This window comes from Ictalurus furcatus, chromosome 25 (genome assembly GCF_023375685.1).
Source record: "Ictalurus furcatus strain D&B chromosome 25, Billie_1.0, whole genome shotgun sequence".
Classification (NCBI taxonomy): Eukaryota; Metazoa; Chordata; class Actinopteri; order Siluriformes; family Ictaluridae; genus Ictalurus; species Ictalurus furcatus.
In genome coordinates, this window is record NC_071279.1 from 21,120,650 (window position 1) to 21,147,577 (window position 26,928).

The window sequence follows — 26,928 nt, forward strand, 5'->3', positions numbered from 1 at the left end:
AACATGGCTCCCAATCCAGAGCTATCCTACCTGGACCGAGTCGTCATGGAGATCATAGAGACGGAACGCCTGTATGTCCAAGATCTGCACAGCATCGTGGAGGTAACACACAAAAGCTCTCTCTCACACACATTAAAGCACATGCACATTGAAACACTTTAGCACAAACATGTTATAACACACCCATAAGCACCCTTATTAATGAAAGCTCAATATTCACATTCAGACACTTGCGTATTTCTCGTAAATAGTACACAAACAGCACGCCAACTATTGTATGTCTACATGTTTTTAATGTGACATCGAAATGAGCTCCAACTAATTTGGTGTTAGTAACATATTTTGTCTATCTATGTCTGAAACTTTAGGGACCATGGCTAAAGTGTAGCAAAACCTATAAAAGTGTAAAATCTTTCACATTATTAACCACCTGATTTCAGCAGAATCTCACTGCATATGAGCTATGAAATGTTCAACTCGATTCCACTTTATTTATGCAGCACTTTTAACAATGGACATTGTCACAGAGCAGTTTTCCAGAAATCCAAATATACAGAGGCAGAGGCAACTATGGCACCCTAAACCTAACTCCCTTAGATGGCAAGAAACCTTGAGAGGAACCAAACTAAAAAGGGAACCCATCCTCTTCTGGGTATAAATCATCTATCATTCTAACTACTACGCACACAGACACACTGATTAGCTGAATATTGTTGGAAACTGTTGCGTGTATCTGTGTTCAGACACTCTCCTGGAATCAGAAATAAAATCACAATTTATGGCATTTTAAAATAAGACGAATAAAAATGCTTCCTCTGTTGCTTATGTTCTGTGAACAGAATTAGGGAACTTTATCTGAGGGGATCTCCATCACCAGACATGCAGATGATCACATGACTGTGATGTCACGTTAACCTGCCTTTTTAAATCAATGTTTGGGGATGGTGTGAAACAGTGTCCTGTGTCTTTGTACACCATGAAACAAACCACGGAAATTATCTGACTGCGGTCACAGGACATTGTCACACCACGCGTCTGTGCCTCAGGTGGTAGAGCGGGTTGTCCACTAATTGTAGGGTTGGCGGTTCGATTCCCGGCCCACATGACTCCTTGGGCAAGACACTGAACCCCAAGTTGCTCCTGATGGCAAGTTAGCACCTTGCGTGGCGGCTCTGTTACCATTAGTGTGTGTGTGAATAGCTGCAGACCATTTTACATCACCTCCTAGTGGCAGTTATTCTATTAAACATTAACATAACCGATATTTAAAAAAAATATTTTTTATAGGTTTTAGATTTAAATGACATTTTATTAATAATATATGTGATGTATTCAATTCTCATACATGCAGATAGTGTTGTGTTTTAAATAACTGAATAAAATAATATTTTAATGAACTGTTATGTAACGGTTAGACCATTAGGTTACAGCAATAAACACCAAAAAGCTTGAGTAGGCCAAGTTGCTGAAAATGAATTTTTGTGAATTAATTTAATGTAATTAATGCATGTTGAATGACGTGTGTGTGTGTGTGTGTGTGTGTGTGTGTATACACACACACATACATATATATATATATATATATATATATATATATTATATTATATTATATTATATTATATTATATTATATTATATTATATTATATATTAGCGACCGACACTTAGTAGTTCCCACTCAGCGTGGCGCAAGGTCCCTTTCCAGAACCTTCACACTAACTCTTCACACACTTCCTCAGTGGTGGAATGAGCTTCCAATCTCAATCCGAACCGCAGAATCTCTCACCATCTTCAGAAAACAGCTAAAGACCCACCTCTTCTATGAGCACCTAACCAACAAATTAAAAAAAAAAAACAACAACAAAAAAACATTATATATATTTGCACTTACACCTCTACTCTGTGCACTTTGCTTCTTCTGGAACTCAATTAATGGATCTTGTATGGTAGCACTACTTGTATTGTTCTCTGCTTGATATATCGCTTTGCTTGTACTTTTCTCATTTGTTAGTCGCTTTGGATAAAAGCGTCTGCTAAGTGAATAAATGTAAATGTAAATATAATAAAAGTAAATATATATATATATATATATATATATATATATATAAAATATCACACAGATCATTAAATATTTTTGCAGATTACAATGATGGTATGAGTTAAGATAAAAAAAAACAAACAAGTAATGGCCTTAGCCAGATACTATATGCTAAATGATTTGCTATCTCTGATTAATTTAACAGTAGAGCTGGTGTGTGTGTGTATGTATGTATGTGTGTGTGTGTGTGTGTGTGTGTACGTGTACATGTACGTGTACAGGGATACCTCGCCCACATTATAGACACTGCGGATTTACCCATCATACCTGAACAGGTGTGTGCTCTGTTCGGAAACATTGAGGACATCTACGAGTTCAACAGGTCAGAAACATTTAGATATTTATTTAATAGAAATCTGAATTATTGTTATTGGTATGCTAAAGTGGAATAAATAATACAAGGTGTGTGTACTATTTTTTTGTGTGTGTGTGTGTGTAATGTGTTTCACATTTTAATCATGATTTTAATTCCAGCTGAATCATCTGTGTTTTACATTGGTCAAGTGGAAGTCAATAACACACACACACACACCTCTTACTGATCATGAAATGATGACCTTCATTAGTGTGAACTGTTGTTGTTAAGTGCGTGAGGTGCTGTTATTACTTACTGTTAATATTTGTGTGTGTGGGTGTGTATGTATGCTGATCAGTGAGCTGCTGCAGGAGTTGGATTTGTGTAAAAATGACCCGGTGGCCATCGCCAGGTCTTTTGTACTGAAGGTTGGTTTTTAATCTTCATCTCTGTTTAAAGATTCTATTCATTCATTATATATATGCGTGCGCATGTGTGGGTGTGCGTGCGCATGTGTAGAGACAGTTCCACAATCATTAAGAGAGTAATTAGCAGCCAGATGTTACTAATGAAATTCACAAGATTAGTTCATCATGAAGAACTGTCACTAGCTCTATAAAAGCAGAACTTTTGGCAGTTTGCTGTTCTGGAGCACTCAGGTGCGTGTCTACATCATGCCAAGAAGAAAGGACATCAGCCATGACCTCACAGAAGAAGGCTGGCTAGGGAAGAAAGCCCTTGTCTCCAAGAAGAAAATGGAGCATGATTCAGGTTTGTCAAATTGCATCTGAACAAACCACAAAAGCTCTGGAACAATATGCTTTGGATTGATGAGACCAAGGTAGAGATGTCTGGTCATCATGCACAGCGCTATGTTGGCAAAAACCAAACGCAGTGTATCACCACATACACTCCATACCCACTGTGAAGCATGGTGGTGGAGGGGTGATGATTTGGGCTTGTTTTGCAGCCACAGGACCTGGGAAACTTCATTGAGACAGCGAGGAACTCCAGTTTATACCAGAAAATACCAGTTTATATCAGATCTGTCCTGCAGCTAAATCTGGGCCAAAACTGGGTCATGCAACAGGACCGTGATTCCAAACACACCAGGAAATCAACATCTGAATGACTAAAGAAGACAAAAATGAAGGTGTTGGAATAGCCAAGTCAAAGTCCAGACCCCAACACCAGTGAGATGCTGTGGTGGGATATTAAGAGAGCTGTGAAAAAATCGAATGCTCTCAAACATCAATGAACTGAAGCACTGTGGGTCAGAATTTCTCCAAAACAACGTGAGAGACTGATAAACTCCTACAGAAAACATTTACTTCAGGTTATTGTTGTTGAAAGTGGTTCTACATCTTACTGAATTATAGGGTGTACTTATTTTTTCCCACCTGGTTTCTGAATGTTGGTTTACTTTTAAAAATAAATGACTACATATTGAAATCTGTTATGTTTATTTTGTCATCTGAGGTTATTTGATTGTTTGTAGAAGTTGGTGAGGACCAAACAATTATTTAGGCCATGATAAATAAAAACATAGAATTGAAGGAGGGTGTGCTTTCTTTTTCCCATTACTGTATCTATCTGTCTAAATGTCACGCCCCTTTCATAAATCCCAGCACTGATATCAGTCCTGCCAAAATTCTACTATCATGTTTGTTTGATCCTGTGACCCGTGGAACAAACACAATAGACCTTGTTTACACCAACATTTATGGCGCTTTTAAGGCTGCACTCTGCCTGCATCCCAGATGCTCAGAAAACATCTTTATTATGCTAATCCCAGCATGCAGACCACTTCTAGATGTACCCAACCGCTTCTCAAACAGGTGAGAACCTGGTCTGATGGAACCACCGCATCTCGGATCTCAGCACTTCAGGACTCTTTTGAGTACACAGACTGGGCAGAGAGGCTGCACCATACAATCACATGACCGATTTGGAGGAATACACTTCAGTGACCGGCTACATTAGCAAGTGCATAGACTCACTAATAGGTCTGACAGTGCAGCTTTCGGCATAGCAAGGATCAAGTTGTATCAGGCCATCCGAGAGGTGAAGCATAATGAACAAATGTGCACAAAGAATCCATGGTCACTTCCTACACATCAAGGACACACAGCATATGTGGCAAGGTATTTAGGCCATCACAGAATACAAAGCTCCATCACTTGTCTGCAATGGTGATGCCTCACTCCAAGTTGCATTGAATGATTTCTATGCACAGTTTGAAGCACAGAACAGTGGACATCAGAAAAATCTGTACTTTATGTAGTCCTCTGTATATTATGTGCCACATTGTTATATGTTGCCCCATGGTCCTGGGGAACAACACTGTTCAAATGTATTCAGGTTAGATCAAGGAATGACAGAAACCCCACTTGATTAATTCTTAGTACTGTATCTGAAACTGTGTAATTATCAGTGTAATTATGACCAAGCAGTATGAGGTCAAATCAGGGGTGGCAGAACCTGAATTTGTAATGCTTGGGGGAAAATGTGTAAATATGATGTTGAAAAGTTTCAGTGCAAATCTTAGAATAAATCTTAGATGGGTATTGCACTTATGGCTGAATATTACGCATATTGAGGAATATTGCACATGGGGATTAGCAGTTAGCCTGATCATAGTGTTGTTCGGCTGTATCCTTACTTGAGTTCGGAGTTATTTCCGCTGGCTCATCTCTGATTTGTAATGCCACCCTTCCTTGACATGAAATCAAATTAAATATCACTGTTACCTGTTTAATTAGCTGCTATAAGTGACTACTTGATTTCTAGCCAACTTATTTTTTCCCTGAATTCCTCAACCTGAATTTTTGACTGCTTGAATTTTTTAACATGAATTTTTATTACCTGAAGTATGGACGGCATTGCTCTCTGGGTCCCGGCCATGGGGGCATTGTCGGCATTTGAATCTCTGCAAGATAGGGCAAATGCTTTTCTGTTGCACCACTTGGGAGCTACCTGAAGTTTTAAAAACTTGTGTTTCAAAATATAAAATGAGCATTACAAGCATTAGAAATGCAGGTTATGCTGACTCTGAATTTACTTCAAAAACATAAGGAAATGAGATAATTCAACATTTCTGATTAGCTGTAAACAATGTGATCTGTACCTTTTAATGATGATCAGCACAACTAGCATGGAGGAGCTAATGCTAGTGGCTAATGGGGAAATGAGGTGAACTGATTTAGTCTGCACTACATCCATGTGTAAATCCGCTGCTAACGTTGTGTTTATTTCTGTTAGAGTGATTACTTTGAGATCTACACACAGTACTGCACCAACTACCCAAAGTAAGTGAAAACATCAAACACTAACAATGCTTTTAGTGGTGTGTGTATGTTTTTACAATTCTGAACTGTAATTAGGAATAGGATTGTGTACTATTGTGTGTGTGTATATTTTATTTTACTAGCTCGGTGGCTGCGCTAACAGAATGTATGAGAAATAAAACACTGCTGAAGTTTTTCATGGAGAGACAGGAAGCTCTGAAACACCCACTTCCTCTCGGCTCATATCTTCTCAAACCTGTACAAAGAATACTGAAATATCATCTGCTCTTACAGGTGTGACAGACGTGTGTGTGTGTGTGTGTGTGTGTGTGTATATGTATGTGTGTGTGTGTGTGTGTGTATATATTTATATATATATATATATATATATATATATATATATATATATATATATATATATATATATAATATACACACACACACTTTATATATAGATATTTATTTATTTATTTTAGATATCTATATATGTGTATGTATGTGTGCATATATATGTGTATGTGTGTTTAACATATAATGTTTATACATGATTCGTTTGTTTAGGAGATAGCGAAGCACTTTGATCCTGATGAAGATGGTTATGATGTGGTGGAGGAGGCCATTAAAACCATGACTGAAGTAGCCTGGTACATAAACACCATGAAAAGAAAACATGAACATGCAGTCCGTCTACAGGTTACTACACACACACACACACACACATTATGCACTATGTATTTATGATAAACATGCAGATACCCTTCTATTTGTTTGAATGATGCAGTCATTTAGGTTGAATGGTCCTGACTGAGAATCCATTATTATATTTTTATACTCATTTGTGGTTAAAATTAATTTAAAAAGTAATATTGTTTTATTGATTTTTGTGATTTTTAGGAAGTGCAGTCGTTGCTGATTAACTGGCGTGGTCCTGACTTAACCACGTATGGTGAACTTGTTCTGGAGGGAACCTTCCGCTTTCATCACACAAAAAACAACAGAACCCTCTTCCTGTTTGAGCGGGTTCTACTCATCACCAAACGACGTAGTGAGAACTTCATCTACAAAACACACATCTCTGTAAGACACACACGAACATCTGCACAACATACACACATACACAAACAGTGAGTTATGAACTTTAGGATGATGATAAATTAAATCATTAGCATAAATGCATGTGTGTTTATTAATATGTATAATATACTCATATAATATACTCATAGTTCTTTTATCTGTATAGTGTTCAACGCTGATGCTTATGGAGGGAGCAAAGGACTCGCTGTGTTTCAGCGTTACACACTACAAGCATCCTAAACAACCTCACACAGTGCAGGTGACTTCTGATGTCTGATGCGTTTTTAAAAATGGACAACACTAAGCTATTGACTTTGTGCTCAGCTTTGATTAATAATGACAATTTGGTAGACTAAAGCTTACATTAATTAGAACAATAATTAGACCTGGTGCTAACCAGGTCTGTAGTTCTTTTGTGGTTCTGTTTCTGTCAGGATTTACATTGATCATGACTGAATTAATTGGATCATGTGAGTTAATTAATTAGTTCTTTAATTAGATAAGTGAATTGCAATCATCTCTCTCAGGCCAGAACAATGGAGGAGAAGAAACTCTGGACTCATCACATCAAACGACTCATTTTAGAAAATCATCACACAATCATTCCACAGAAGGTGCTGTAGCATAATCCTGATGTTATAATGTTATAATAATGATATAATCAGACACACACACACACGCACAGCTTGATCTTTAATTTACTGCTGTTTCTGTTTCAGGCTAAAGAGGTGATTTTAGAAATGGATCCAATGTGTGAGTTTTTACACTCTAAATGTGCATACATGAAATGATGTTAACACATTTACTGATCTGTTAAACTAATTAATCGATAAATTTGAACGGTTAGCTGGTATAAAATCCTGGGGCCTGATTTTTCAACTGTGAATGCATAGTTTTGTGTGTAAACCATGCTTATGCACCACCGGAGTGATAAAGCCTCTGAAAATGATCTAGATGTTATTAGACATTTCACCAGTACACATCTCCATAGCAAATGATACCATGTCAAAAACATATCCAAACACAGAATGCAAACGGATGCCACGGTTTGATGATAAATGCAAGATGGCTATAAAAGAACGGAAGAAGGTTGAAAGATTATTCTTCAGAAGGCCAACAAGTGAAAATCTTGTTAAGGTTGAAATATGTAGGGCACAAGCTCGAAGAATAATAAATGAAGCTAAAAGAAAAAGTTGGAGACAATTTGTATGTCTGACATCAAGTATCTCAAAAAAAAAAGGTCTGGAATCTGAAGGGCAGGAATGGAGCTCAAATTCAACACATTATTCAGACACTATTCTAACTTCAAAACAAGTGATTGCGAATACCCTTGCAGAAACTTTTGAAAAGAACTTCTCCATTAGAAATGGCCTTAATACCTTCCAAGTTTTCTATCTAATAACAAGGAGCCTTATAATCATCTGTTCACAATGGAAGAATTGACATGAGCCATAAACGGAGCACATGAAATGGCAGTAGGACCAGATGATATCCACTACCAGTTTTTTAAAAATGTTCCTCACATTGTCCTGTCTTTACTGTTAAAACTTTTTAACTCTATTTGGATATCAGGGAATATTCCACACTCGCTTTGAAAGAAGAAATAATCATTCCCATACCAAAAGCAGGAAAAGATCACAATGACCACAACGTGTAGTATGGATCCTGGAATCACAGCATCTTTTAAGTAAAGTTCAGTGTGGCTTCAGAAAAGGAAGAAGTACTGTCGATCACCTCATCATCCTTGAAAACTACGTACGAGGTGCTTTCATCAGAAAAGATCATGCAGTAGCTGTCTTTTTTCACTTTGAGAAAGCTTATGACACCACTTGGAAGTTCAGTATTTTAAAGGATTTATATCAGCTTGGTTTTAGAGCAAACACCCATTTTTATTGCTAATTTTTTATCAAACAGACATCTGACCCACATAAACAAGAGCTAGGACTAGTTACACCTTTTAGTATCAAAATCAACGGCATCGCAACAGCCGGTTACCGCAATCCTAATAAGTATCAAATGGTTTAAAAATTTCAAAGACCAGAACTGTTTGTTTGTATTTTTGCCAGCTGCGCTCTCTCCACCTTGATCCATAGATATTCCTGGATGGTTAACACATCAAAGTGGTTAAGGAAACCAAATTCCTTGGAATAACTCTTTACTGTAAACTAAGTTACATCCCTTACATAAAAATTTTAAAAAAGATTAATGTCTTAAAGCCATGAACATTTTAAAGGTTTTAGCTAAAATCAGATGGGGTGCAGAAAGTTCAGTTCTTTTAAATCTCTACAGAACCCTAATTCAATCACGCCTGGATTATGGATGTATGTATGTGTATGGATCAGCCAGGAAATCACATATCTGTCTCTTGGACACAGTACATAATCCAGGCATACGACTGACTTTAGGGGCATTTAGAACGTCACCAACCCTAAGTTTGTTTGTAGAAGTAAATTAACTTTCTCTGGAGATTAGACACCTCAAACTAGCCCTACAATATACAACAAAGCTGAAAACAGCTCAAGCACCCCTGGTGCAACTAAGGAAGCCCTTGTTTAGTTGCATCAGATGTGTTTGAGACAACACCTGTTCTGCATATTTGTGCTGTTGTGAGGGATTGTGTTCAGGGTGTTGAATAATTTTGGAACTGGAGAAGTCATAAGTTGCATTATAAGTTGCAAGAGCTGAATATGGGAGAAAATCAAGCTATTTTGAAGCTGAGATGTAAGGGGAAATCAGAGGCATAGAGACAAGGATTGGGCATAGCCAATACAACAATTTGGAATGATCTGAAAAAGAAAGAAACCACTGGTGTACTGAGTAACAGACGCGGAATGGGTCTGCCAAGGAAGTTGTGAAGAAAAACCCAAAAACAACAGTCAATGACAACACTAACAACCTCCACAGGGTAGGGGTGAAGGTACCACAATCCAAGATTCGAAGAAGACTTCAAGAGAAGAAATATAGAGGACAAGGTGCAAAACACTCTTCAGCAGTAAGAATCAGAAAGCCAGATTGGTATCCACAAAGAAATACAGAGATGATCCACAAAAGTTCTGGAGCAAAGTTTATGTACTGATGAGACCAAGATGAACCTCTACCCAAGTGATGGAAAGGCCAAAGTGTGGAGAAAGAAAGGATCTGCTCATGATCCAGAACATACAAGCTGATCTGTGAAACATGGTGGAGGTAGTGTCATGGCTTGGTCTTGCATGGCTGCTTCTGGAACGTCCTCACTAATGTTTATTGGTGAATGAACTCATGATGGTAGCAGCAGAATGAATTCAGAAGTTTACAGGAACATTTTGTCTGCAGATTTACAGAGAAATGCATCCGAATGAATGAGGAGGAACTTCATCATGCAGCAAGACAACGATCCAAAACACACTTCCACCTCAACACAGGACTTCATCAGGGGGAAAAGTGGAATGTTTTAGACCGGACAAGTTAATCACCAGACCTTCACCCAACTGATCAGCATCTCACCTCCTGAAGAGGAGACTGAAGGGAGAAACCCCCTGGAAAAAAACAACTATTTCACAAATGAAGAAACCAACAGTTTGGTGTGAATGAGTTGCAGGCTTGATGTATAGCCCAAAGACAGTTTTGGAGGGGACTGTATTTATTAGACAACCTACTTGTAAACGTGCCAAGTAAGCAATTTTTTTGCTCAACTTCATGCAATATTATTCTTACTTCCTTGTTGAAGTTCATCTTGGACCCTTTGACATGCTCCAATTCATCTGAAACAAGCAGCACCCTGACCAGGCTACTGTGATTTTTAAATTGAAGTTGTTTACCATATATGGCAATTTGAGGGTGTTTATTTGCATAGTGTGGCTGTGAACGAGAACATTAATTTAGAATGTGTGAAATTCCTTAATGGCCATCGTGTACAGCTGTTTCTATGTACGTCTGATAAGTACCAATTTTCTTGTGCATACGGGCGGCTCATATACAATTTTAGTACTTGTTTATGCATGCTTTGATAAATGAGACCCCTGGTGTCTGTTTAAATATAGATGTGTTTTTGTGTCACACAGATCAGAAGTACAGATTTAACTGTGAGAGGAAAAAGAAAACACAGTCTGATGATTTCACAGACACTCGTCAGTCAGGTTTCTGTTCTTTTCTCTATAATCACAGTAATGCACACCATGAACATAATTTATGTATCTATGCATATTTTATATATAAGAATATTATATATATGAATATTCATTGAAGTTTTGTGTTTGCTTATTTTCAGAATTAACCAAACAGATGCTGAAAAACGACAAAGGTAAATTAACTAACTTTTTTTAATAAGGAAAAACTTAATTTACAGTTTATTACTATTATTGTTATGATATATTATCAATAGTCTATTTTTTTTTAATCCTTTAATATTTTCTGTGTAAATATTTGTATATTTTTGATTCTTTTTATCTGATTCTTTTTCTGATTATGATTTTCTGATTTTTAAAAAATCTTTTTCTCTTGATCTGATTGGCTGCTTGTGTTTGAATGGAACTGCAGCCATACTTAAGGTAAGAAAATAAATTTTACACTATTTCAAACTGTTCTGGGGAATTTGAATATTACAGACAACATTGGAGCTTCAACAGCAGTTCGCTGAAAATTAGGACAAAATATTATTATTTGTCAGTTTAAACACTTGTTTTGTGTAAAATGCTCAAACATCAGGAATCCTTCCAGCTTTGTTAAATTTCAGCCTGAATCAAACTTGAAAATATCTTGATCATCATGATTGGAGTAAGCGGTTGTAATCCACTCTGCGCATTGCTGTACTCCTCATAGGTCTTAGGCTCTGCCTACATTGTTACTTGTTTAGACTCCATTTCAGTTGCTCTGTGTGCTCAGTGAAAGGCATGTGTATGTGTTTCTTACTGTTTTACTGTTAATGTTTGTTTTGCTTTTTTGCTCTTGGGTCACTGTTTCATTTTTGTATTTAAATTTTACTTTTTGCTCCATACTGAGCAAAGGCCGTTCTGAAAGAATCTGAGCTCTTAAATTTGACAACCTTTTAATGAAGTTTCAGTGCTATTGATTCTCATTGAGGACTCCAGTGATGACTGTTTGACCTTCATTGTTGTAATGTGTGTGTTTAAACTCCGGTGTGGGTGGGGCAGCACTCGGTCAGTGAAGGAGAACTGCGAGAAAACCTTATCGCTCTGGGCTCCACCTCAGGCAAGTCACTGGCTCTGAGTGCGGAGGACAGACGGCTGTGTTGCACTAACAGAGAGGATGCTGTACACTGTGAGCTTCAGGATGAGGAAGAGAAGGGAAGCGAATCAGATGATGTGATAACAGAGGATTTTAGCAGCTCCATGATTTCCTGTTGGAGCTTCAGGGCTAAAGCCCTGCTGAAGCTCGACCTGGTGAGATGTTTATTAGACTCCGAGCTGCATGACCTCATGCTCTACTAACACACTGAACACTGCTGTGATGAGTTTGTGTTAAGTGTGTGTGACAGTGTAAAGGCCTTTAAAACACCTGTAGGAAGCATACTTGCTTTTTCATGGTGGACCTCAAACAGCAGGAACACTCTGAAGATATTCTTCTCTTTTTCTTCGACCTTTTTCTAGTTCTGCTGCATTTTATTGGCTGATATCTGAAGTGCAGTCATGTTCTTGAATGTGGATTTTACTTTCAGATTTAACTTATGATGAATGCAGAAAAAAAAAACAGCCCAAAATGCTTTGTCTGATCAGCTTCATTCCTGTATCAACACTAACACATTCTACAGCCACGCTAATGCAGAAGTCACACCTACAGCTCTTCAGGAGAACTGCTGTCATTTGCACTGCACCTAGTTTACTGACTCCACCCCCACATTTGACTGACCCCACCCTCTCAGTTCACTGACATTTGTGATATTTATTTATTGTTGGTTTGTCATTAACTGACCACTAAACCTTATTGAGGTTTTGCTTTTTGTAAAACTACTGATCTTTCAATCTTTAATGATAATTTATAACCAGGCTTAACATTTGTGCATCAGGATGAAGAGTGGCAAGGACACAGAGAGACACAACTGTCACAGCAGGAGGAGGGACAGGTGTGTGAGGATCCAAACACAAATAAGGTCAGATAATCACCATGTTCTAACTAACACACTCTGTGTGTATGTCTACATGTGTCTTTTGTTTTATTTTTCATTCATTTGAAGTGGAGATGTTTTGTTTTCGGGTTTTCTCTCTGTTCATCCAAGGTACTTGTTGATAATTTTGTATAAATCCTACAAGCATTTGAATAGTTCTTGCAATATCACACCATCATAAACAGCAGATGAACTCATTAGATTGTGGAATTAACCCAAAAAGGTTGAAGGTTCAAATGTATAAAATGATTTTTCTTCATTAGCTTCATTCTTAGAGAGATGCTACTTGCAAGTACATGTTCAGGAACCCTATTTTGGCTAGCTATGATTTTTGCCAACAGTCCAGTTAAATTAAATTTTATTTGTATAGAACTTTAAACAATGCCACAAAGCAGCTTTACAGAAATCTGGATACAGATATAGATTTATATTGATCCAGAATGAGCAAGCCAGAGGCGACAGTTCCAAGGAAAAACATCCTGAGGAAGAAACTTTGAGAGGAACCTGACTCAAAAGGGAACCCATCCTCATCTGGTGACACCAGATAGTGTGACTGAGTCATTACTCATTCGCAGCTGTATACCACAGATTCACTCAGTGCTACGTTGCTAGTGCTAGTGCTAGTGTTGAAAGAATTTTCGGTATGAGCATCAGGGTAATTTTTTATTTCATTAGTTTTAGCTTTAAGTCTATAGTGTCCAGGTGAAGTTATCCACTATATAATCAATGAGACTTGAGCACAGTTTTTAGCAAGTGCAATCATTAGGTTATCCAATTGAGACCATCCACACCCATATTTAGGATATCTGTGTGGTACCTTCCACAGCAACCTCACGGCAAACTCTAGGCTATCCTTGCAATATGTAATATGTAGCTCAACAGAGAGATGGGGAGAAATAAAACAGATTATTCTGTATGCTCTTGTCCTATAGTGGGTTAAGAAGATGTGCATTGTGTGCAGAGTGCAAACAGGGACTCCAGCAAGATTAGCCATGACAGCATAACTATAAGGGCGAGCCAGAAGGTAATTGGGGAAGGGGGAGGAGTGGGTGGAGCCAAACCTGTCCATGAACCTTCATCTATGCCTTGACCCAAGACAAAAGATGTTAACAAAAAGATTGACTGAAACACTGAGACTGTGTCTGAGTCCCAAACACTACTTGGAAGACGGTTCCATAACTGTGGGGCTTTGTAAAAGAAAGCTCTTCCCCCTGCTGTAGCCTTCGCTATTCAAGGTACTAATAAAGAGCCTGCAGTTGTTGATCGATGTAGGCGTGGCGGATCATAAAATTCCAAAAGTTTGCTTAGATACTGTGGTGCGAGACCATTAATGCTTTATATATTAATAGTATTATTTTATAATCAATGTGAAATTTTACTGGGAGCCAATGCAGTGTTGATAAGATCGGGGTGATGTGGTTGTATCTTCTGGTTCTAGTTAGGACTCTAACAGCTGCATACTGGACTAACTGTAGTTTGTTTAAGCTCCTACTGGAACATCCAGACAGTAAGGCATTACAATAATCTAATCTAGAGGTGACGAAAGCATGAGTGAAAATTTTAATTTTGCATCTTGTAGTGACATTATACACTATATGGCCAAAAGTATGTGCACACCAGACCATCACGTCCATAGGTGTTTCTTCCCCAATTTTTTTCCTGCAATGTTGGAAGCACACGATTGTATATCCAGAGTTGGGAGGGTTACTTAAAAATGTATTCCGATACAGTTACAAATTACTTCTTCATAAAAAAATGTCGTCAGTAACGTAATCCAACTAAAGTAATGTAATCTGATTATTTTTGGATTACTTCAAGGTCACATATGTAAATAAACTCAATAAAAAAGCAATATGACCTCAAATACTTTTATGTGGAGTTTATTTTTGAGCTTAAAACATGTTCAATGTTTGGATTTATTTTAATAAAATAAATAAATTTGTTGCTCATGTGAGTCACAACTGGTGAGAGAGAACCAGAACTATAATAATGCAGCTTGTCTATATTGTGTTATGTCAAAAGCAGGGCTCCAGACAAAAAAATCTATTAAGGAGCCATTGGAGCCAAAAAAAAAACAGGCACCAAATGATTAAGTGCCACATAAGAATGAACTTGCATTTAAAATGTTTAAAACACTTACTTTCAGTCGTCCTGTCATGTGTGTACGTCTGGCCTCCTTTTACAAGGTCAGCAGTAGAGCTGCAACAACTAATCGATAAAATCGATAATAATTGATTATGAAAATCGTTGTCACTGAATCTCATTATCGATTAGTTGGTCTGCGTGCAGCATGGGGGAGATTTACTCGTTACGTTACTTCTGTTCCGAAAACACGCTTCAGAGAGTAAATACTAAAGTTGTGTCCCAAATGACGTCCTATACACTTGCATTATGCACTATATACTCTACCGTCTAGTGTGTGGATTTTAGAAAGATATCATCTAAAATGGAACACTAGCAGGTTTTTACTAACCGGAAGTATAAGCCACTTCCTAGTCAACGACGCATGACGTCATATGCACGTAATGTGACGCCACTAGCTTTAGCAGATACCCAGAGTCACTGACAATGATTTTCTTCAGTTTACTGTTTGTCAGCGTTACCTTTTATTCCCAACATGACCTCAGTCACCATCAGACGGAGACGAAATCGTCACGTGACTGAGGAAGAAAGTCCTCTAAGGCAAGGGAACATTTTATATTAAACACCACGGAGAAGATAACACTTTATAAAGTCGAGTTTGTGTAGCACGGAAACACGACAGTGATGCTGTTGCGAGTTGCTTAAAAGGTTCAGTTTAATTGAAGTTTATTGTCATTATATGCTGTAGCAGTGTAACTTCTATCGTTTATTATAACAGAAGTGATGTGTTAGTAACGAGGCCGCGTTTTGCTCCTCACGCATGGTGTGATACAGAGTGGGAGCGCGAGTAAGATCTGTAATGTCTAATTAAAACACTATGATCAAAAGTAAACAGAATTAAAATAATAGGTCTAAAGGCAGTGAGTAACAGAAACCACAAGGTGCGGTGAAAGTGAGTTTTTATTATGAATTTAAGACGGTAGTTTAATTCTGTGCTTTTTGTGCATCCATAAAAAGCAATGCATATATACTATTTTTATATATATATAATTTATGCATAATTTTTTATGGATGCCCAAGAAGCACAGAATTCAACTACAGTTATAAATTAATAATATATATTCTGGTGTGTGTGTATTGGGGTCTTTTTAGTCTTATGTAATTGGACAAACAAATTGTGTAAAGTTTTAGACTGACGTTTATATTTGTAACACTCAGTTTGTGGATTTTATTTAAAATACAAGAAAAAATGGCACTGAAAGTTTGCCCCCCCATTCGATAGAAATAGAAAAAATAATCAGCCAACTAATCGATTATGAAAATAAACGTTAGTTGCAGCCCTAGTCAGCATTTTCATCCAAGTTCACTTAAAGTGAGAACTGAACGTCTTTTCCCACTTGAGAACTATATGAAGTCAGAAAGAATTGTTCTTTACACAGAATTTGAGCCGGTGTCACTGACCATAAATATGTCCGCATCACTTGGCCACTGAGTGGAGTTTGGCCTCCTCCTCCTATGTTTTGCAGAAATCCAGTGTTTGACACATGGTTCAGAATCAAACTGTTCAAGTGATGGGCGGTTGTGGTTCAGGTGGTAGAGTGGGTTGTCCACTAATTGTAGGGTTGGAGGTTCGATTCCCGCCCCACATGACTCCACATACCGAAGTGTCACTGGGCAAGACACTGAACCCAAAGTTGCACCCGATGGCAAGTTAGCACCTTGTATGGCAACTCTGATACCGTGTGTGTGTGTGTGTGTGTGAATGGGTGAATGAGACAGTGTAAAGTGCTTTGGATAAAAGCTCTATATACGAGTAGACCATTTACCATTGATGGGCTGTCTGTGCTGATCCTGATCAAGTCGTCCAAGGTTGAATTGCATACTTCTGATTTGATCTTGTTTTGAGCTCAAAGGCCACGTTCACACCGAGCAGCCAAAATCGGTAGGACAAGCAATATCTCAACTAGATGCATTCTGCTCAGAGTACATGCTGTGTCATTGTCACACGTCTTCCACACATCCAGTCAATTCTTCTTCATTGGTAATATCTGAGAGGTAAATTTGGTGAAATGCGGCTCTTCACATGCAATCATATATGCAGTGTTGAATTTTATTTTAGCTCCTTCCATTCGGTCTGGTCGTGTAGTTCACATGCACGAGACACTGCTTGTACTAACAGTGTTTTTTGTGGAGTACTCTGCGTCGACATAGTCACCAGCTTTTTTATGCTTTTGACTTTTTTTCCTCTTCCTTGAAATGGTTCGTTTTGCTAATGAAATCCGTTTTCCTGCTATTTCTTTGCCCGCTTTGGAACAAAAGTCACAAAACATTTTCTGTGTGCGATGATCACACCTGAGCCATACAAACTCCGAAAATGATCCTCTGTGTCTCTATCTTTTTTTTTTCTCTTGCTCTCGTGCTGGCACAACTGGAGTCTGCTTTTTTTTATTAGCAGGTGTGGCATCCCCATTGGTGTTCGATGGAGATGAGGCTTGTTTGGAAAATGTGTGATTTGTTTTGAAATGTCTTTCTGAGGCGGAAAGCTGATCCTTGCTTTCCCCCGTGTGTATTTTGGCGCTCTGTTTGAATTTGCACAGTGAAACTGCTTTTTTCCCCCTCTGAAACTTCATGCACAGTGTCTCATTTTATTACATCAACACAACATATTATGTGACGGGCTAGTCCTCACAGAACACACAATTAAAAAGACGTTACATGCTAATTTTAAAAATCATTATGTGTAAATTTATATCGTCTCAGCAAAAATATCATTCGCAAATTAATATTTTTGGTCGACCATTTTAGGTGCCGTCTGGAGTCCTGCAAAAGTTTCATTTCTTTGGTTTTAAATGTAAAAAAATTTAATCCTGATAGTATTCCAATTCTTTACAAAATATACTTGTGATCTGTTTTTTGATGTAACTGTAATGGATTACAGTTACTAGTTTTTTGTATCTTGATTACATAATGCCGTTACATGTGTTCCATTATTCCCCAAGCCTGTGTATAGGATATCTTGGTTCACGGTAGAATTTCCCTTCAGTGGAACTAAGAGGCCCAAACATGTTCCAGCATGACAATGCCCCTGTGCACAAAGTGAACTCCAAGAAAAAGTGGTGTGTTAAGGTTGGAGTGAAAGATCTTGAGTGTCCTGCACAGAGTTCTGCCCTCAACCCCTCTGAAAACATTTGGGGTGAATTAGAATGCCAACTGTGCCCCAGGACTTTTTGCCAGACATCAGTACCTAACCTTATCAATGCTTTTGTGGCTGAACAGGCAAATCCCCACAGCCATACTCCAAAATCTAGTGGAAAGTCTTCCAAGAAGAGTGGAGCTTATTATAACAGGAAAGTGGGGACTAAATCTTTATATGGAATTATCACTGTAACCAGGAGAAGAACTGATTTATATTTTGGAATTGATGCAAACAAAAGGGTCAAGGTCACAGCAAGGTCAAATGTTTGAATTATTTTTTCTTTAATAGCTTACTTCCTGTTTTAAATATATTTTAAGGGTATTTCTAGTATGCAAATTAGTAACAAGAAGGACTAGACTTGACAATGCCAGTGGCATCGATAGAGATGCATCCACTGTGTTTTACTTTTTTATTTATTTAATATTTAATCGAATCGCTTTTGAGATTTTTGAAGCTGGTTGTATTTGTTGAATTGCAGGCTTCACCCAGCCTATCACAGTTCCAGAATAACACAACAGAACTTGGATCTGCAAAGGGATTAAAATCCATGTCTGATTGTGAAGAAGCCGAATTCAGGCACAGTGTTTATCATGGAAGCACTGTGGAGGGATCTGACCGATATGAGGTAAAAGCAGAAATTGGGCTGAATCAGGATGGACAGTCATCAGAAGAGGAAGTGGAGGGGGACTGTGCAGAAAGTGAGAATCACTCCATCCTTCCATCGTCTGTTCTCAGTAAAGCAAGTGTCATTGCTGAACATTTTATTGCTAATGCTCGCCGCAGTAGTGCAGCACCAGATGAGCTTCGGTCTCCTCAGCGAATTCAACAGGAAGTGACATCAAGCAAAAATGCAACTGCTAATTTTAACCTCCTGTCCCCAAGAGAGGAGATGGTGTCTGGATCAGATCGACATGTCTGTAGAAGGAGAGATTCAATTCTGTCCAAACAGGAACAGCTGCTCATTGATAAGGTCAGGAACTACTATGAAAATGCTGAGCAACAGGATGCAGGTTTCAGCTTGAAGCGCAGAGAAAGTCTGACGTACATCCCGAGTGGGTTAGTGCGCACTTCTGTCAGCCACTTTAACAAAATCCCTCATGCTGACCATCGGCTTAAACCTCCAAACACAGAAACATCGTTAGTGACATCATCACCTACTAGTTCTGATATCGACACTAAACCTGATAAACTCGGAGACCTGTTCAGCACAGAGGTTGATTACTCTGTGAGCCACAAATCAGAAGATTTTTCAGAGGAATGTTTCCGTTCATCAGCAGAAATGATTAAAATTTGGCAGGAAATGGAGAAAGAGGTCGACAGCTCACTGAGAGAAAATAAGTTCAGAGCTATGTCACAGTTCCGAGGACCAAGTTCAGTTTTCCAAAGTTTCAGTAGAAACACAGAAGATCAAGTTAGACAACAAGAATTGATGGCCACTGACGATCTCAGCATTATTACAGAGGAATCGCCAGTCAAGGTGAAACATACATTATACCATAATATTATACAGGAAAAGTGTGTGGATGTGTTTTATACTTTTACTTTTTATAAACTTTTCTGGATTAATTGGACAAAAGAATTGCATATATATAACTATTATTTTGTCATAATTAAGGGTAAAGAAGATGAAAACGAAAGAGAGTCAACAGAAAATGCAGTCTTAAGTCTGACGAAGACGTTCAGCCAGCATATACAGAGCAGAGAAACTTTGAACCAGTCGAGGAGGCGGGCCTCAGAGACGACCGTAAACACAGTTAATAAAATAAATATACCACCACTGACCGACAAAGAGACCAAGAAAACCCTCAAAGGTGAGAGATTCATATTATCTGTTGACAGGACAGATAGGCACATGTTGGATCCATGTGAACTTTATTTGAAAAAAACAAACAAACAACTAATGCAGTATAATGTAATCATTTGGTGAACAGATGTTTTATTACAGTACACAAAAGTGAGGTTTATCTGCCCATTTGCTGATGTCTGTGGCAATCATAAAAGAAAGAGCCTAAACTCTACCTGGCATATATTCCTGCAGTTTGGTCATTCTGTCATTGAACCACCTCTCAGCAGGGTGATGGAACTTCTTTACAGAATGTAGACACAAAAATGTGAATTAAAAAGGAAAACTGAATATGGAACACCAAAAGGGTCTCAGAAACAAATATAAATTATATTATAGTTTTCAACGGATTAAAGCTGGTGTATGATGCTGTCTGATTTTTTTAAAATTACACATCGACAATTGAACAGTTGTGTGTTTAATAATGTGCACAAAATTATAGGTAAATTTTTGAGCTACTGGTTCAAATATTCAATTAATATAATGTACAACTATTTCAGTATTACATCATAAATCTTGGCTTTACACCACATACAGTACCTTTTAAAAGTATTCAGCCCCCTTTAAAGTCATCAGAGTTGTCTGGGTCACAAATGACACTTACACAGATTGTTCCATCCAGTGTTTTTATAGTAAAATATGCCGTTAAAATTAATTATTTGTCATCATATCTTTAAAAAAAATGCTGCTTGCATACATATTCAACCTCTTCATACTAGTACTTGGTAGAACCATTTGCTGCATTAACAGCTTTAAATCTGTTGGTTCCTACTAGCTTTGCACACTGTTTGGGATTGGGCCTGGGCTACCTATTCATCCTGGCAGATTTGCTCCAGGTTGTTTGGATGATGCTTGTAGACCTCAATTTTCAAACAGTGCCACAGATTTTCGACTGGATTGAGGCTTTGACTTTTCCACTGTAGAGCAATCACCCTTTTGCTCAGCAAGAAAAAATACAGAGGAAACATTACTTTTGGCCCTTTAATGTATAGGTATATGTGAAACACAGTAAGATAAAATGACTGTTATTACCAACAGCAAACCAGGGTCTCTATTTGGGCACTCCATTAAAACCTTTCTATGCAGAGGAGCACACAGAATTTAACCTATGGAGAATTACTCTGTACCTTCTCATTTGTGATTTGTACAACCTGGGAAATGAGCAAAAACATACATAAATCAATAGAAACATTGTAAATAAATGTATAAATTATTAGAATTGCATTGCATGATGAGTCGAATATAGTATCACTACCAATATTAAAGTCGTTTTCAAAAGTGTACTTGCATGTGAGCAGAAAACCAAGTACGTTTATTTATTTAGCATTTATTTATTTAAAATTATTAATTCATTAGCAAATGAAAAGATAAAAACCACAGTTTAAGGCAGCTACTCCTACTAGGAAGAGCCAGACAACTATTTTTATCCTTTGAAAACTTTGAGTTTGACTCAAGCTAATAAGCTGCAGACTGTGCATGATGTTGATTACAAAATGTTTTATTTTCATTTTACAGGAAAACCAGACCTAGCACTGTCATTATCAGCATGTGTTCAGACAACACAAAATGCACAACAGACACACAATACTGTGACCGTTTTATCTCCAGAACTTTCACACTTGAAAAGCCCCATGCCATTTGAGGGTTTTCCTTGGCCGGATGTAAGGGAGCTGCGTTCCAGATACAGTTCTCTGGAGTGTGCACCTCTCACACCGCTCACTTCTGCTGCAAATACACTCAGTCCAGACTGTGACATGGACAAAAATGTATCTCGGATTCAGCGAGCTGGGTCTCTGGATCAGAAACTGGTTGGCTTTGACTGGACTAATTTACAGAAAAGGAAGGTGAATAGTGATTACTGCATATCAGCGCAGGCAAAATTACCCAATAACAGGACCATTACTGTGCTGGAAAAAGTCAACAAGACACATACACACACCGGCCAATCACAAAATTATATCCAGATTCAGTCCCCCACATCTTGGCAGAAAATGTCCCTGCTGTCTGTCACCGAGCGCTGCCGATTGTATGAGGATCTGGATGAGGCAGCGTCCAGAGCGGAGCCAGAAACCAGAAACAAGGACACTAAAACTGACAAACACAGCAATGCCGCACAGGAGGGTGTCGTCAAAAACCTTCGGGAAAAATTTCTCAATCTGAGATAGATAAAGGTTACATGTAGGGTAAATTATATAGTGCACTATATAATTCCCTATATGTAGGGAAGAGAAAGGTGTTTGGGATATGCCCTAGCAATTAATCATATTGTATAAATATCACACAGTATAGTCGGGCGATCAGGGCTCTACAGTGTGACCATTTCACTCGCATTTGCGACTGAAAATTTTTTTGTGCGACTGTGAAAAAATATTTAGGAGCACCGGTGCGAGTGACCTGTTCGGAGTTGTATAATACAATCGGAATAAAAAATAAAACTCAAAAATTCATCTATACCGCACAACGGTTACTTTCACACTGCTTTTCATCTCCTCAGTCAACCGAACAAGTGTGTAAATACTGCAGAGAAGCCATTATGATGATGAGAGTAACTCTGTACATCATCTGCTTCTCTCAAACCGCCATCTTTTATTGATCCCGCAAAATGACCTGCGACCTGTTCGTGTAAAGACAGTGGTAAATTAATAATAATGTTAACATTACAAGGTGGGTTTTAATTCAAACTTCTTTATGAAATAATTCCTCACCAATCATAATCAAGAGTAGCAACTGTTCAGTCTGTAAACATACAGTACACTGCCGCTCTCCTTCGCTCTCTTCATTAACTCATCCCAGCTCACGTGCACAGCGCATTCACTTCATTTAAACTCACAGTTGCTGGATATCACTACAAAAGTCAACTCCAGTTTCCATGTTTTGATTTAATCCCCCCAAATAACTTAATATTATCAGCAGACATGGCAACACTGTACTGGGGGAACCAATCTAAAAGGAACAACTAATAAACAAACAAAAAAACTAATAAAATGTAAAGAGAGAAAATGTGCTTAGTTATAAATAAATCATTTAATATAAAAAAATACATATAATAATAACTTCATAAAATATAAATAAAATGAGAAATTAAATGATTTTTAATTACTATGGGTTGCATTTAATATCAATTTGACCTTAAGCTTAGTTCACTATTTCCTTAGAAGGCTATTAGCCTTTTTGCTAATATGGATCATGTTTGTGTTAGTCTAGTTTTAATTAGGACTCTTTATTATTTCAAACATTTAAAAATAAATATTTTATGCTGTTTATTTATCATTTAACCAACAGTGTCTCATTGCTATTACTTTAATTCAATTAACAGTGACAATGAGCAGAGAGCTTACATTTAACTGTTTATGACCTCCTGATTAAAGTTTAAACAAAAAAAGATTGGTATCTGGATCGGTATCAATCATAAAAATCCTGATTGGAGCGTCCCTAATGAACACCATTAGACTAAAGTGCTGTGCATCTTACGGGTAAATGAACTCACCCAATCACATCCTATATGAGATTATTCAGATATATACACAATATACACAGAGCAGTTCGAGAACTGACTTCAGCCCAGAACCATGACAGTGGAAAATGTCTAATAGTGTAGCTTCAAATATATTTAAGAGGAGCAGACTTCAAACACTGACCATTGAGGTTTATTGTATTTGTTTACAAGGTGGAACAGGTTAACCGTTGTTGTTTTGCATACAGTCTGTAAAATTAACTGAAAATATTAAATTTAGTTTATCTGAAGGTAAATTAATGTGTCATGGCTCACACCATGTTCCTAAATTCTGTCATAATTGACCAGCTCAAGTTTTCTCATGCCTACTTGTGTGTTATATTGTGGCATTTTAACGTTACCATCGCTAAAAAAACAAAACAAAAAAAAACTACAACCGTGCTCATAAATTTTTGTAATTAGGAGCACAAGTGCTCCTAAAATAAATTGTTACCGTAGAGCCCTGGCGATAGATTAACAGAAAACCAATATAATGTGTGTCAGTGAGTGATCAAGCCTCTGGAACAGCTTCAATTCTACTTGGTGCACATTCTACACATCAGGATCTATACTGGAATGATGGCAATTTTTTTTCTAAAACAGGAATCATCTATCTGCAAACATCTGGTGTGGCCACAGGCTTTCAATCCAGCCAGAAAGAAGGCCCACTTCATAGTTGATTGGAGACCAAGATGAACTAATTAAACAAATGCACTCAGGTTTGACTCCTGCTTGATTGGAAGGAAAGCCTACAGACACACTGGCCCTTTGTGGATAAGATTGATATGAAGACCCCTTGTTCTAAAACATCTTCCCCAAGTTGGTGTTGTGATGATTGAGGTGGAGAGAGCTGTCTTAACACATTGCTCAGGTATTCAGTTGGACTGAGATGTGGTGAGTGTGAAGGCTGTCGCATGCGATTTACATGATTTTTTTATCCTCATCAAACCATTCAGTGAGCCTTTGTGCCCTGTGGATGGGAGAAGAGTCATCCTGGAAGAGACTATGCTCATCAGGATAGAAATGTTTCATCATTAGATAAAGGGGAAGGTAGAAGTGCTGCAGGAGTGATCTGCAGGTCGCTTCACTATGAGGGGATGAGTGGAAACAAGCCATAGCAGTGGCTTAATTAAACATAATTGTGACTTCGATTCAATCAGATTTTCTCCTTTCTCTCTTTAATAATGCAAATGAATGTTAACTGAGTTGGATTAAAAAAAAAAGTAATGATTAACCTTTAATGAAAATAATGCACTGTAACATGAGAATTAAGATCATGGTAGTTTTATATGAAAAATATAAGGAATTAATGTCTATTTTTTGTTTCAAGTTTTAATTGTGTGTGTGTGTTTACACTCCAAACATCACTGTTTTATTTTCTTCTATTTTTATCTTTTGATTTTACCATTGTTTAATACATCAGACTTTTTATCTATCACTCGCTGTAGAAAAAAAATCCATTTATGTTTTATTTTTTGCTTTCCATATACAGCCATGCTTTCCATATACAACCATGCCACCAAACTTTCACCTAAAAAAATCTGCTTTATACTAGCTGTTATTTTATTCAAATGTTTTTTTTTTATTATTTTATCTTGGTTGTAAATTGTAAAGAATAAATCTGATTTTAAATCTCATAGAAAAACAGTAAGTAAACTTTATAAAAATGTATTAGCATAAAATGTTCATTTCCTTTATATTGTGATTTCCACTCATTACTCATTTATAATAATTTATCTGATATTTATTAAGATCCTGAAGATGATCGTGTTCTTTACGTATACAAATCAATTATACATATAAGAAATTAGTGTGTTTGGTATGTCTGTAATTTGTCTCTAAAAATGTCTACCTACCTTCATTAATGTTTATATAAAAAAACACAGTGTACAGCAGTGGCTATCAATCTTATCCACAAAGGGCTGGTGTGGCTGCAGGTTTTCAATCCAACCAATCAGGTGTGGCTTCAGATACCACTTTTCTGTTGCACCACTCATGAGCTGTGTTCTGGAAAACATTAACCTGGACCTTTCTGGAACGTTATTACTGTTTTCTTAAATGTTTACTTTAAAAAAATATTGTATCAAAACTCCATGTTGGGGGTTCTAGCAGGAGCCACGCCTGTGGGGAAAAATTAATGGATTATTCAGGGGATCATGAGATTGAATCTCTTAGTTTTGGAAAAAGTGGCTTAATATAAACCAACTCAAAGAGGGATATAAGATTTCCTTATAACAAAAAAAAAAATGTATTGGAGACTTTGCAAAACTGCCATATAAAGTACACTAGGTTCTTTTTTGTATAAATTCTGTCTTGACTGTCCCTGTCGAGTATATTTTGGTGCTTTTTAATAATAATGATATAAGAAATGCATAGTCTGGATCAGCTAAGCTAAGGAATTATTACAGCGTATTGCTGAGAACTATACTGTATTTTACTGTATATTTAAATTTTATCATGTATTGTACAATGTTTGTTAGCAGGTTTGCCTCACACCTCCAGGGTCTGGGGTTCGAGTCCCGCCGGGGCCATGTGTGTGCGGAGTTTGCATGTTCTCCCCGTGCTGCAGGGGTTTCCTCCGGGTACTCCGGTTTCCTCCCCCAGTCCAAAGACATGCATGGTAGGCTGATTGGCATGTCTAAATTGTCCGTAGTGTATGAATGGGTGTGAGAGTGTGTATGTGATTGTGCCCTGCGATGGACTGGCACCCTGTCCAGGGTGTACCCCGCCTTGTGCCCCATGCTCCCTGGGATAGGCTCCAGGTTCCCCGTGACCCTGAAAAGGAGTAAGCGGTAGAAGATGGATGGATGGATGTACAATGTTTTGTACAGAAGCATGGTGTAAAGTCTTTTAACAATGGACTTTGTAACTAAGCAGTTTTATAGAAATATATCAATTTTTAATTTATAAATTTACCCATAATCAGCAAGCCAGAGGTGACAGTGGTAAGGAAGTAGTATAGTACAGTGGGGGTCAATAAGTATTGGATGAGTCAACATTTTTTTCAGTAAATATATTTCCAATGAGGTTATTCAAATGAAATATTCAACAGACATCAGTATTAACTCAAGAAATCTGGAAATATAAAGAATTCACAACATTAAAGTCCATAAATAAAGTTACTGTATGTGTAATAAAGAGGAGTGACACGGGAGAAAAAAGTATTGAACATGCAAAGAAAAAGCAAGCTTATCTCAGTGGTTGTTTTTTTCTTGCACATTTTATGTGTCTCTAGCATTTTTTGCCTGTTTTAGATCTGCTTTGTTTGAAAAACCTCATACCTGAAAAACCTGTGATAAAGGATTTCCACTAATCCTGATTTCTTCTGTTTTTGTGAAGATCTCATACTAATTTTTTTCAGATATTAAAACAAAATCACCACCGTGAGAGCCGTTATCTCCAAATAGAAAAACCCTGCACAGTAGTGAACCTTCACAGAAGTGGTTGACCTTCCGAAATTCC

The 26,928-nt window shown here is 37.6% G+C and overlaps 1 protein-coding gene across 1 annotated transcript; it reads left to right on the forward strand.

Annotated features, from left to right (window-relative positions):
• Positions 1-3: 3 nt before the first annotated feature.
• On the forward strand, positions 4-23,404 carry LOC128601034 (pleckstrin homology domain-containing family G member 3). Its single transcript, XM_053613906.1, has 18 exons — positions 4-102; positions 2,318-2,418; positions 2,750-2,819; positions 5,653-5,699; positions 5,822-5,972; positions 6,240-6,371; positions 6,573-6,755; positions 6,919-7,011; positions 7,280-7,366; positions 7,472-7,505; positions 10,793-10,867; positions 10,999-11,031; positions 11,268-11,278; positions 11,861-12,130; positions 12,754-12,837; positions 18,609-19,607; positions 19,746-19,941; positions 21,489-23,404. Exons 1-18 carry the CDS (start codon positions 4-6, stop codon positions 22,136-22,138), a joined length of 3,315 nt encoding a protein of 1,104 aa, XP_053469881.1. The 3' UTR covers positions 22,139-23,404.
• The last annotated feature ends 3,524 nt before the right edge of the window (positions 23,405-26,928 follow it).

Excerpts from the sequence above, each read along its gene's own strand:
- LOC128601034 (XM_053613906.1), top strand. The coding sequence starts at position 4 with ATGGCTCCCAATCCAGAGCTATCCTACCTGGACCGAGTCGTCATGGAG. Across the intron at positions 10,868-10,998 it reads CACAGACACTCGTCAGTCAG|AATTAACCAAACAGATGCTG; the intron begins GTTTCTGTTCTT and ends GCTTATTTTCAG. Across the intron at positions 19,608-19,745 it reads CAGAGGAATCGCCAGTCAAG|GGTAAAGAAGATGAAAACGA; the intron begins GTGAAACATACA and ends GTCATAATTAAG.